General features: G+C 44.9%; 1 protein-coding gene across 1 annotated transcript in view; it reads left to right on the top strand.

Moving 5' to 3' along the window:
• ARHGAP35 (Rho GTPase activating protein 35) overlaps positions 1-13991 on the top strand; it is a 122886-nt gene that overhangs the window by 40910 nt on the left and 67985 nt on the right. The window contains exon 2 of the mRNA XM_060000825.2: positions 3271-7147. Coding sequence (XP_059856808.1) covers positions 3464-7147 — 3684 coding nt within the window. The 5' untranslated portion in view covers positions 3271-3463. The remainder of the gene's footprint in view (positions 1-3270; positions 7148-13991) is intronic.

The following is a 13991-nucleotide window of genomic DNA, read 5'->3' as shown; positions in this document are numbered from 1 at the left end:
ATGAGAAGCCCACGCATCGCAACGAAGAGTAGCCCCCGCTGGCCGCAACTAAAGGAAGCCCGCGCGCAGCAACCAAGACCCAACACAGCCAAAAATAAATAATAAACAAATTAATAAATTAAAAAAATATTGTATATGTGTACTACAGAATAATGTGCAAAAAGCACTTTGATTTCATATAAATCTTTCCTTTTCAGGTATTTCAGAGGATGTGTGTAAACATGCTTTAGATGTTCATAAGCGTCTTATAATTTTACTTATGTACGCAATCGCCTAGGGAAATGGGGGATGGGGAAGGTTGGGGTTTTCTTCTCTTTCCCATAGCTGTCCCTCTTGCTCCTCCTGAAGTCTGGAGCTTGGCTTCTATAGGAGCATGCCAGTAGGTTATCTGGAGGCGATTACTTACAGGCATTGGGATTTCTCTTTTGAGAAATGGTCAAACAATTTTTACATACCATCTAGCCACATTTTGTCTCCATAGAGGGTTTGGCTTTCTGGGTTATCAAAGGAAGACACGGATTTTTGGGAAAGGTCTTTGACCTTTCAGGGTTATCATCATAGGGGACAGTTGTGCTCTCCCATTTGTTGCCCCCTTGTATCAGTCAGAATAACGTGTCGTGGTCTGACTTCCTGTGGCACCTCTTGTGAGATAGGCTCGCAGAAAAATATGAAGGTTGTGGAAATGCTGGGTTCCTACCAAGCATAAATGAGATTCAAAAGAAAATTGCTGTTTATTTTAAATTCTCTTTGGAGTGTCTCGGGAGACTGTTCATTTGGCTACAGCTTCAGCAATTGCACAGTTATATTTACGTGTGGAAGTAGACTGCAGTGCAGCATAAACTGTAGCAACCAGAAGAACATTTATGTAGCGGCAGCCAGAGACTACATATTTTACTTATTTCAGCTGGAAAGCTGCTAAAGACTTTGTAAGACATCATCATAACATTTTATGACTTCAGCTATTCAAACTTTAGGTCCTTTAAGGTGCCACTTCACAGCCACAGTCTGTGACTCCCCATAGCCTTTGGGGAAGAATCGAAGCTCTTTGAAAGTGGCTTAATCTGGTCCCTGCCTACTTGCTAATGCATCTCACCCATCTCCTCCCCATACACACTGAAGTTCAGCTGGTTCTCCCATGGGGAATGAATGCCCTTTTCTGGAGAGAGAGGAGTCTGCAACCTTTCAGCCCCTCTACTTTAGGTCTCGCCTGAGATGGAACTTCCTCCAGCAAGACTTTCCTAAATCTAAAAGGCTGGGTTTGGGGGCCCTTTAATAAGCTCTAATAGTCATTCATCTGTTCATTCCTTCAGTAAATATTTGTGTCAAACATGTTCTCGTAGCTTGAGGACACAGAGTGAAGAAGGCAGGGGTAGGCCTTATCCTCACAGGGCTTATGTTCTCGTCAGGGAACCACCCATATTCATACCCTTCAAAAAAACAAAAAAACCTTTTATTTGGAAATAATTACAAACTTAGAGAAGTTGCAGAAATTAAAATAGCACAAAGGAATATCCTGTACATTTTACCCAGATTCACCTGTTGTTAATATTTTACCTTGTTTGCATTCTTAGTCTCTCTCAATATGTAGGCGTGATTTTTTTTGGACCAGTCACATACATTATGGTCTTTTCCCTCTGAATACTTCAGTGTGTATTTCCTAAGAGTAGGGCTTTTCTCTCACATGATACTTATAAACTTCATAAATTTACACTGATAGAATACTTTTATCTAATTCCATTCATAGTCCAATGTTATTAATTGATCTAATGATGTTCTGAATAGCCTTCCTCCTCCTGCCCCTCCACCCCCGCCCCATACAGAATTCAGTCTAGGGTCAGATAATGGCATTTAGTTAGGATGTCTCTGTAGCCTCCTTTAATCTGGAATATTTATTTACAAAGCCATTCTCTGTCTATTATGACACTGATTTTTTTTTTTTTAAGTACAGAAATGCACACACACCCCCGCCCCCCCACCCGCCCCCGGCCATAATAGAATCTTGCTCATTTTGTGTTTGTCTGATGTTTCCTTGTGATTAGGTTGAGGTAGTGCATTCTAGGCCATCATACTGCACAGTGATGTTGTATCCTCCTGGGGCATCACATCTGGAGACCTGTGATGTCCTTCTGGCTCTTTGGTGGTGATAATTTTCATTACTCAAAGTGCTGCCCAGTATCTCCACTGTGTAATTAGTGTTTGTTTTCCTTCTTCCATTTGCAGCTAATAAGTAGTCTCTCAGGAGACCTCATTTCTGCACAAGATCCTGCTCCTCATCAAAACTCCCCCCCGCATCAGCATCGAGTGATGATTCTTGTCTGATCCAGGATTATGAACTCAAGTTCCTACTTTTGCAGTGGATTGTAATTCATTACTGTACTATTACTGTATTCTTTTGATGTTCAGAGTGTCCCAGATTTGACCAGTGGGTGCCCCTTCAAACTGGCTCCTGTGTCCTTGTGAGGTACCCTATCATTTTTTCAGGCACTTCCTTCCTTTCTTGTATAATAAGATGTTCCAGGCTCATATTGTACCAACCCTGCCCTAGCCCTGGAATCAGCCATTTTAACAAGGAGCTTGCAAGCCCTTGTTTTAGCCCTTAGCACACTGCTTACTTATGTGTCTTCCTCTATTAGATGACATTGTACCTCTGAGGGTACACAGATGTCAGTCTTTTTTTTTTTTTTTGAATAATTGTAAACTGCCTTGCTTTGTAGATTGCCTTTAGTGCAAATGCTTTGGTTATTTCACCGCTTCTTACATTCTTTGCTGTTGGCAGATTCTCGTTTTTATTTATTTTTTTATTTTTGGCTGCATTGGGTCTTCGTTGCTGTGCTCAGGCTTTCTGTAGTTGCGGCGAACAGGGGCTACTCTTCGTTGCGGTACGCGGCCTTCTCATCGCGGTGGCTTCTCTTGTTGCGGAGCATGGGCTCTAGGCATGTGGGCTTCAGTAGTTGCAGCAGGTGGGCTCAGTAGTTGCAGTACGTGGGCTTAGTTGCTCCGCGGCATGTGGGATCTTCCCGGACCAGGACCAGGGCTTGAACCTGTGTCCCCTGCATTGGCAGGCAGATTCTAAACCACTGCGCCACCAGGGAAGTCCAGATGTCAGTCTTATTTGCTCTTATGTCTTTACCCAACTTAAGGCCTCGTACATTTGATGTTCACTATGATTATTTGTTGAACAATAAAATTGATTTTTCCTATTGTTTGGTGATTAAAATTGTTTTCAAAATTATGATGCTGATTGGTTTTCTTTTTTCCTCCCCCCCCTAGGAAGAAATGTTGGCTATTTGGTGATGAGAAGTGGCAAAAACTAACCTCGTACTGGTATACAAGCACGATGAGATCTGACACTTTTGCTTCGTGGGCAGCCGGCCCCCACTGATAATGTGGGGAAGCCATTGGGTCCACTGGAAAACACTAATCTGATCTTGGAAGTAGCTGATTGTGGCAGGATGTGTCGACGATGATGATGGCAAGAAAGCAAGATGTCCGCATTCCCACCTACAACATCAGTGTGGTGGGATTGTCTGGGACGGAGAAGGAGAAGGGCCAGTGCGGCATTGGGAAGTCTTGTTTGTGCAACCGCTTTGTGCGCCCGAGTGCTGACGAGTTTCACTTGGACCATACCTCTGTCCTCAGCACCAGTGACTTTGGTGGGCGAGTGGTCAATAATGACCACTTTCTCTACTGGGGAGAAGTTAGCCGTTCCCTGGAGGACTGTGTGGAATGTAAGATGCACGTTGTGGAGCAGACTGAATTCATTGATGATCAGACTTTTCAACCTCACCGGAGCACGGCCCTGCAGCCCTATATCAAGAGAGCTGCTGCAACCAAGCTCGCATCAGCTGAAAAACTCATGTACTTTTGCACTGACCAGCTGGGGCTGGAGCAGGACTTTGAGCAGAAACAAATGCCAGATGGAAAGCTGCTAATTGATGGTTTTCTTCTTGGTATTGATGTTAGCAGGGGCATGAATAGGAACTTTGATGACCAGCTCAAGTTTGTCTCTAATCTCTACAATCAGCTTGCAAAAACAAAAAAGCCCATAGTGGTGGTCCTGACTAAGTGTGATGAGGGTGTGGAGCGGTACATTAGAGATGCACATACTTTTGCCTTAAGCAAAAAGAACCTCCAGGTTGTGGAGACCTCAGCAAGATCCAATGTAAATGTGGACTTAGCTTTCAGCACCTTAGTGCAACTCATTGATAAAAGTCGGGGAAAGACGAAAATCATTCCTTATTTTGAAGCTCTCAAGCAGCAGAGTCAGCAGATAGCTACAGCAAAAGACAAGTATGAGTGGCTGGTGAGTCGCATTGTGAAAAACCACAATGAGAATTGGTTGAGTGTCAGCCGAAAGATGCAGGCCTCTCCAGAGTACCAGGACTATGTCTACCTGGAAGGGACTCAGAAAGCCAAGAAGCTGTTTCTCCAGCACATCCATCGCCTCAAGCATGAGCATATTGAGCGCAGGAGGAAGCTGTACCTGGCAGCCCTCCCGCTAGCTTTTGAAGCTCTTATACCCAATCTAGATGAAATAGACCACCTAAGCTGCGTAAAAGCCAAAAAGCTCCTGGAGACCAAGCCAGAATTCTTGAAGTGGTTTGTTGTGCTTGAAGAGACACCGTGGGATGCCACCAGCCACATTGACAACATCGAGAACGAGCGGATTCCCTTTGACTTAATGGATACCGTCCCTGCGGAGCAGCTGTACGAGGCCCACTTAGAGAAGCTGCGGAACGAGAGGAAAAGAGCTGAGATGAGAAGGGCATTCAAAGAAAACCTGGAGACCTCTCCTTTCATAACTCCTGGAAAGCCTTGGGAAGAGGCCCGCAGTTTTATTATGAATGAAGATTTCTATCAGTGGCTAGAAGAATCTGTATACTTGGATATTTATGGCAAACACCAAAAGCAAATTATAGACAAAGCAAAGGAAGAGTTTCAGGAGCTGCTTTTGGAATATTCGGAATTGTTTTATGAGCTGGAGCTGGATGCTAAGCCCAGCAAGGAGAAGATGGGTGTCATTCAGGATGTTCTGGGGGAGGAACAGCGATTTAAGGCACTACAGAAGCTCCAAGCGGAGCGTGATGCCCTTATTCTGAAGCACATTCATTTTGTGTACCACCCAACAAAGGAAACATGCCCTAGCTGCCCCGCCTGTGTGGATGCTAAGATCGAGCACTTGATTAGTTCTCGGTTTATCCGACCATCTGACCGGAATCAGAAAAATTCACTTTCTGACCCCAACATTGATAGAATCAACTTGGTGATCTTGGGCAAGGATGGCCTTGCACGAGAGTTGGCCAATGAGATTCGAGCTCTTTGTACAAATGATGATAAGTATGTAATAGATGGTAAAATGTATGAGCTCTCCCTGAGGCCAATAGAAGGGAATGTCAGGCTTCCTGTGAACTCTTTCCAAACACCAACGTTTCAGCCCCATGGTTGTCTCTGCCTTTACAATTCAAAGGAGTCTCTATCCTATGTGGTGGAGAGTATAGAGAAGAGCAGAGAGTCCACACTTGGCAGGCGAGATAATCATTTAGTCCATCTCCCTCTGACCTTAATTTTGGTTAACAAAAGAGGAGACACCAGTGGAGAGACCCTGCATAGCTTAATACAGCAAGGTCAGCAGATTGCTAGCAAACTTCAGTGTGTCTTTCTCGACCCTGCTTCCGCTGGCATTGGTTACGGACGCAACATTAACGAAAAGCAAATCAGTCAAGTTTTGAAAGGACTTCTGGACTCCAAGCGTAACTTAAACCTGGTCAGTTCTACGGCTAGCATCAAAGATCTGGCTGATGTTGACCTGCGAATTGTCATGTGTCTGATGTGTGGAGATCCTTTTAGTGCAGACGACATACTCTTTCCTGTCCTTCAGTCCCAAACCTGTAAGTCTTCCCATTGCGGAAGCAACAACTCTGTTTTACTTGAACTACCAATCGGACTACACAAGAAGCGCATTGAACTGTCTCTTCTTTCATACCATTCCTCATTTAGCATCAGAAAAAGCCGATTGGTCCATGGGTACATTGTTTTCTATTCAGCCAAACGTAAGGCCTCCTTGGCTATGTTACGTGCCTTTCTTTGTGAAGTGCAGGATATTATCCCCATCCAGCTGGTTGCACTCACTGACGGCGCTATAGATGTCCTGGATAATGACTTAAGTCGGGAACAGCTGACTGAGGGGGAGGAGATTGCTCAAGAAATTGACGGAAAGTTCACAAGTATCCCGTGTAGCCAACCCCAGCATAAACTTGAGATCTTCCACCCATTTTTTAAAGATGTGGTGGACAAAAAGAACATAATCGAGGCTACTCATATGTACGACAATGCTGCCGAGGCCTGCAGCACCACAGAAGAGGTGTTTAACTCCCCCCGGGCAGGCTCTCCGCTCTGCAACTCAAACCTGCAGGATTCTGAAGAAGATATCGAGCCCACTTCTTATACCCTGTTTCGAGAAGACACATCACTGCCCTCTCTGTCCAAAGACCATTCTAAACTCTCTATGGAACTGGAGGGAAATGACGGGCTGTCTTTCATCATGAGCAATTTTGAGAGTAAACTGAACAACAAAGTACCTCCGCCAGTCAAACCAAAGCCTCCTGTCCATTTTGAAATTACAAAGGGGGATCTGTCTTATTTAGACCAAGGCCATAGAGATGGACAGAGGAAGTCTGTGTCTTCTAGCACCTGGCTACCTCCAGATGGGTTCGATCCTTCTGATTATGCCGAACCCATGGATGCTGTGGTCAAGCCAAGGAATGAAGAAGAAAACATATACTCAGTGCCCCACGACAGCACCCAAGGCAAAATCATCACCATTCGGAATATCAACAAAGCCCAGTCCAATGGCAGTGGGAATGGTTCCGACAGCGAAATGGACACTAGTTCTCTAGAGCGAGGACGCAAGGTATCCATCGTGAGCAAGCCAGTGCTGTACAGGACGAGATGCAGCCGGCTGGGGAGGTTTGCTAGTTATCGAACCAGCTTCACCGTCGGGAGCGATGATGAGCTTGGGCCCATCCGAAAAAAAGAGGAGGATCAGGCATCCCAGGGTTACAAAGGGGACAGCGCCGTCATTCCATATGAGACAGATGAAGACCCAAGGAGGAGGAATATTCTTCGCAGTCTAAGAAGGAACACTAAGGTAAGACCCAAGTTTAGGAGCGAGTTATAGGAGTGGCTTGCACAGTGCCTTGGTAAGAGTTCATTGATGATGATGAAGATTTTCAAGGACAGCTTACTCTGGTAAAAAACTGCCCTGTGTGTGTGTGTTGTGTGTGTGTGTGTCTTTACTCTTTGACTTAGCATTAAAAACTAAGCAGTGTCTCAGATAGCTACTACTGGTAGCTCTCAAGGGGTGAGGGCTTGGGATAGATAGCCCGAGTTGTCTTTGTCCAAAACAATAGTTAGGCAATTACCAAAATGAGCAGATCATGCAGAACTTGTCAGTGTCCTGACAAACAGCCAGGCCGGTGACAGTGTGCTTGGCCTTTCTTCACTTAAACAGCAGAACCCAGAATCACAGTCCTCAGTCTTTGACTGAGAAGCAAACATTTCATCCGTACATCTCTTAAATGCTCCTTTTCCCCCTTGCTGATCTGTAAAGGTTGCTGCATTTTAGATTAGGGAAAATTAGATGGTTATTTTATTTGCACACATAAATCAGTGAAGGGTCTTCAAGTACCTAAATGAAAAATAATCTTGTCTCTTTGAGTTATAAACCTGTCCCGTGTTTGTAAAATTGGAGTGCCCTCCAGCTCCTTGAGTGAGTTGCTGCTGCTATCAGTGAGAGCTTCGGATTTGATTTAGGAACCACAAGTGGGGCAGGAAGGGGAAAAGAAGGAAAAAGTAAACCATGTGTGTTAGGAACGTCAGGCCTGCTGTCGGATGTAGAGGAAACAGCCCCAAATGTAGGAGCAAATGAAGTCTCTTTATCTTGCGTGGAATTGCGCTGTGCAGGGCAGTGTGCCCTGTCCTCTTGGGCTTAGGCTTTGAGATAGAAAAGGTATTTCTCAACTTTATTTTTTCCCCATTTAGAGTAAGGGAAATACCTTTTGTTTTTCAGAGAAAGACATCTTGGTGAGACACCACAACAGAACCCTGTCAACTGACTCTGTTAGGTGCGGGCCCGCCCCCAGCATTGTGTATTATCTGGAGGCCGGTTCTGCAGCTCATATCGGTTAATGGAGACGGAGGAACATGGTGCCATGGCTCTCACAGGGAAGACCTATTCACTTTGTGTTCCCTGACAGCATACAGCATGCTTCTTAATCACCACTGGCCAGAGCTTCTAGAATTTTCCTACCTATAGAATTTCAGAAAGGGCAGGGCAGTATCGTTGTGTGTTCTGTTCCCCTGCCGTTCTGAGCTGTATATCAGTAAATGTCATAGGCATTCTTCTGTTTGTTCTCCCTGTGGTTTGCGTTTACATTTCTATACCTTTATCCGCCTGCAGTATTTTGTTCTCCAAGTTAGCGGGCAGACCAGTGGAAAGCAGTTCTTATTAGGAAGCCAGAAAGTAGCCTGACCAGCCTGCCAGTATTTCCGCAGAGCTCTCCTGTTTGATGGTACTGGAATCCAAACATTTTGAACATTTTGGCTTTCTTCTCTTCCTCCTCCACTCCCAGTGAAGACTGTTGCTAGCACAGCGTATCTAAACGCTGACAGTCTTTTTGAGTGTGGAGGTGTCTGCACACCTGGGAATTAGGAAGGTGGCATAATACCACATTGCGAATCATAACGGGTTTTCTGACTTCACGCTACATTTTTAATACTGTTGGAAATAAAGCTTTTAAAACACACTCCCAGACAAGCTGTGCTTTAAAGAGTAGGCTCAGCAGGGAGCAGCTGGTTGCCGTGAGCCTCTGGGATGGCCGCCTCCACGCCGGCAATGAGTGCCTCCTAATCCGGAGCTGCCTCGCGCCGGGTTGCCGGGTCAGCACGCAAGAAGTGGTCGGCTTCCCGTCTGTCTTGGTTACGTGGGCCACACCTCTCCTAGTCAAATAAAAATGATACCTCTGGCCCAGGAGCAATAGCGTGCCAGAAGTCATTTAGGAGTATCCTTTGGAAAGAGTGAGTAAAAGGTGAAATTGTCTTTTCCTGCCTTGGAAAATGGTGCCTTAAAATGAGCGTAGCTGCTTTGTCATCCTAGTGCAGAGATAAGCAAAGTTTTCATTCTGTTCCTGGTTGGAGCAAACCTCCTATTAAAATTTGCTGCCGTTAAGAAATCAGACTGACGCTTGTTTACTGGGAAAGCAAGGTACCATGGGGCAGAGAATGCCAAGCCAGCCCCTACGTGGGGGATTTGGCCTTTGATTTTTATTGGCATGACAAAGCAGTACAGTATTTATTTGAAGTGAGGGGAGAGCCATTTGGTAATGGGAAACACACTTAGTTCCTCCTGCATGCCACACACCACTGGGGAAATGGCACAGACCCGTCCTGCCCAGACCTTAGCACCCAGTTGAGGCAGCAAGACCTACACAGCTTCTGAAAATAGGTGGTCTGCCTAAGAGGGGGAGGGGAGGGGGTCTGTGTGGGGCAGAGCAGACATCCTGTGCTGGGGGTGGTTAAGGTAGTGCAGTGTGTGGTGATCAGGAGCTCTGGGAATCAGGGGGCCTAAGTCAAAACCCAGTTCCTCCTCTTCCTTACTGGGCCTTCGGGCACTTGATTCACCTCTCCGCGTCCCTTCTGCAAAAGGGGCGGACTTAGTAGCACCTTTCTCATACGGTGTGGGAGATGGGATGAGATTGTGCCTGTAAGACACTGAGCATAGTGCGTGCTGGATAAGCATTAGTTATTATTATTTAACTTGACCTTGAAGAATGAGTAGAATTGAAGAAGTGGTGTGAGGTAGGGAAAGGCTTGAAGGTGAAAATATGCATGTTGTATTCAAGGATGCGAGAAAACTGGTCTGGTCTAGCTGAGAGCTTGAGGGACCAACATTGTCCCTCCCTTTTGTATAAGTTTTAACCCTGTGTGTTACTTGGCTGCTTTCTCCGCCCTTACCCTAGCGACAGCCCTAACAACAACCAAAAAAGCTGTGCTCTGGGTACCTGTGTGATGTGGAGAAAGAGAAATTGCTCAGTGCCCTTGGCTCATATGCTAGATTAGCTCCTTACTGTAAAACTGGAGTTAGAGTGAGGGAATGGCTTTCATTTCTGCTCATGAAAGTGCAAACTGTAAAGCAGCTGACTCTCATTCTGGGTCCTTTTCCCAGCTGAACCATTTAGTAACCCACCCTCATAGTGGGAGCCTTCCGCACTCAGCTGAATGAAATTGAAAATCTACGCTTGCACTTCAGTGGGGTCCATGAATAGATGCTTTGTCTGTAAAGAGTTGTCGTTGCACATGGTCTCTGTCTCCCAGTGCCATGCGTTTGCAAAGATGAGATCAGGACCAGCAGGGTCTTATTTTAAAGCCAAAAAACAGGCTGGGGTGCCTTGCTGCACACAATGTGCTGTTCGGGCAAGCTCAAACTGCTGAATTCGTTGTGCTTGGCCACAGATTTAGAGGAGACGTTACCGGCTATTTTACCCTTCTATCTGACGTGCTCTTGTTTTGTGGGGTTTTTTAAAAAAAAGACAAAAACAGAATGATAAAGAAAATCTTTCACTCACTCCAGCTACCACATGACAAGACAACCTATTGAAAAGCAAACCAATTCAATCACGCATTGTTTGGTCTATAAGGCACCAAGTAACCAGTTTGACAGTTTGTGTCCCCCCCCGCCCCCCCCCCAGTGAATTGGCTTATTTCATTGGATTCAGTGAATTGGCTGGTTGTTGTGGCTTTGTGTGGACACAGCTCTCATTTTGTGAGGCCTAGAACGGAGTTAAAGTTTCTAGTGTGAATAAAAACCAGCTGGGGAATTGGACTGCTCGCTCCACAGGGAGGGATGTTGCATTTTGACAAGCTGAAATGGTATGAAATATGAGCTCTTTGTAACCTGCTCGGGAAAGACTCTCAGTGTGTGCTTCAGAAAAGGCTAAGCCCTGCCCCATGAGCTCTAAGTCCAGATAAATACCTTGGTCTTAAAAGTGGGGTAGGGGCGCTGACTTGACCTTGGATTTTCTGAATCCCGAAAGAATTTTATCTTTTAAAAGAAGTACTCTTGCTCCAAAGCACATGTTCATTCATTCTTTTAGGAAGGAAACATTCAACTCCTCGCACGGGCATTTCCTGAGCACTTGTATGCCTGGTGTTGTGCTAAGTATCATATGTGCGGTAGTTGCGTCCATCTAGTTTACCGTAACAGAGAATGATAGATTTTATACATGTATTTACGTGCATTTTGAATGTTGCCGGAGTGGAGGTGCAGGGTGCTAAGGAATTGTATAGCAAGGAGTTTTACCCTCACCTAGGATATCTGGGAAAGCTCCCAGAGGAAATGATATATAAAGCTGAGACTGAAAGGATGAAGCAGGCAAAGTCAGTGAAGATGGAGGCTTCCTGGGTCGAGCTTTTGAGAAAACAGTGTGGAACTTGGAGCTGAAAAAAATGTGGCATGTGCTAAGACTTGAAAGAGACCTAGAGCGGCTACTGTAGAGGGTGAGGGAGAACTGGGCAGAATAACAGAGGGCTACGGATCCCATGTGAAAGACTTTGTACTTTCCTACATTTACTGAATACCTACTGTATGCCAGGTACAGTACTAGGCATTTTCACATCAATTTTTCATCTATTTCTCTTAACAATCTTAAGGAAGTGATTTTTTAAAATCCTGGTTTTAGAGATGAGGAGACTGAGTCTCAGTGCCCCCAAATTAGTGTAGTTACTGAGTGGAAGTTGAGATTTTGGAACCCCAGTCTTCTGACTTCTGCTTCCAGTGGGTTTTTAGAGTCCCTTCTCCAGGAAAGATGGTACTATTCCATAGCCAGGCACACAGTTGGAGTACTCAGTCAGTCCAGTCAATTTGTTCATTTTAGACAAAGGACTTTGCTTATTATCTAACAACATCTATTTCCCCACACTGCCCCCTAAGAACAGCATAGTGCTGTTTGTTTCTTGCTTCAGTGTCTACTTGAGTAGAGGACAAAAAAGGCATGGAGACACTGAAATAGCAACTGGAACTTTGAGAAATTGTTTTGAACTGGTGTCACTCGGTTCTCAGTTTATTTTAAGCCCAAAGAACTGCTGTAGTTTGTTTTTGGTGACAAAAATAGGCTATCTTTAACTATCTGCTTTAGCTTAGAGCACACCTGTTCTTTTAAAAAAGAAAAAAAAATTACAATAGTCAACCCAAATCTATTTTTCAAAGAACAGAGAATTGCTCTGATCTTCACTGGGCCAACTTGTTCTCCTCTACCACCTAGTGATACTGAAATATCTTTGTAGGAACTCAGATTATTTCAGCTCGAATCAGGGATCACCTCTACTTCCATAGAGAAAGGCCTTCTGAATGCTTTTTATACAGTATTTGAGAGGAGGCTAGCAGGTGAAAACTGACCCCCACAGCTCTGGAAAGTCCAGATTCAGTGGGTGTCGAACCAGGCAGGAATGTTTATAAACACTTCCAGGAACTAGTGGACCCTCCTCCCTGCTTAGCCCCCTACTGCATTGGCCATTCAGCCTGAGAAGGCAACAGGGATTGACCCAGATTCATGCCTTTATAGGGCAAAAAGCTATGGTCTCTATTTATTTGGTGCCTATGAGGGGATGACATGCCTTTCTTTTCCCACCGCGCCAGAGGGAGGGTTAGGGATGCTAGGAGACTTCGTGCTACTTCCTGGTTCATCCCTAAATAAAGATGCTCCAAGTGGGAGAGTGGCCGGGTCATAGTACTGACTGCCAGCTTGAAGGAGACAAGGCTAAGCATTTGTGCTTTCATAATAGACTTTGCCAGTCAGAACAGATCCGTCCCCAGGTTTTCTCTTGAACTTGGGCTTAGATTTTTTCAGAGCCAGAAGGGGGAGCACCAGTCAGCCAAGAATACATGTGGGGCATGAGCGAGTAACTTAATTGAAAAGGTCCTTTTGAAGCTGTGTTGGAAATACGAGGGAATCATCACCAATCAGAAAGCTGTAATGTTGAATATAGAATGCAAGAAAACACTTTGGGGGAAACCTAGAGTAATGTAGTTTATGGAATCTTTTGTTTTTTCTAAGATTCCTACCAGTTACAGTTAGTTCAGGGTGTGCCACTATACAACTTGGCAGACCACGTGTGTGACCCTCTAGGGCTTTGCTGGTATCGGTTTCACTCTCAAGAGGGAGAATTGCCCCACTCAGAGGACACCGTCCCTGTTGCAGACTACATCCTGTATATGGCATTCCTCCTGAAAAACAGAAACGCAGACTGGATTCTGTTTTTTATTTGCTGTATTAGGTATGTTACCAAGCATTTAAAAGGCTGTGCTAGGTGGTACACCTCCAGTGACCGCGTTTTCTGACCCTAAAATCTGGATAAGTAATTTGACGTGGATAAGGGTATCTATGGAGACGGGGAGAGAATACTTGAAGTTGGCAGTTTAGGATCACTGAATAGCTGTACCTGCTGTTTCCATAGAAGATAGAATATTCTTTATCCAGAAAGAGTGGCTGACCTCTCCATTGAGGCTGTGGGAGACTTCTTTTTTCTTTGTGACTCAGTTGGTTTTTATCGGATATCTAGATCACCTTTGCTTGCTGTAGACATACATCTTCTCTAATACCCATTAGATTGTAAGTTCACTGAGGGCGAGAGATGACTTTAGTATTAGCTCTGCTGCTAGTCTGTTAGGTGACCTTGGGTATAATTCATTAAAAAGGAAAAATGCCTAGATTCCTGCACACTGGAAACTTAGCCCGTTAGGAAAATGGTCATATGTGTATGTAGATGACTATCCCTTGTTCAGTGCTCACAGAGTGATACAGGGAATTCATGACCTCATCTGTTTTTTAAAACGGAGTCTGTGCTATACTACTGTCAGTATGAACATGACGTTCTGAGCCTCACCTCACATCCTAGTAAGAGCAGAACAATGTTAGAAGACAAAAAAAATACTCTGG

Source organism: Delphinus delphis, chromosome 20, assembly GCF_949987515.2.
Source record: "Delphinus delphis chromosome 20, mDelDel1.2, whole genome shotgun sequence".
Classification (NCBI taxonomy): domain Eukaryota; kingdom Metazoa; phylum Chordata; class Mammalia; order Artiodactyla; family Delphinidae; genus Delphinus; species Delphinus delphis.
The sequence above is the reverse complement of the archived record's forward strand: the minus strand, read 5'-3'. Positions and strand labels throughout refer to the sequence as shown.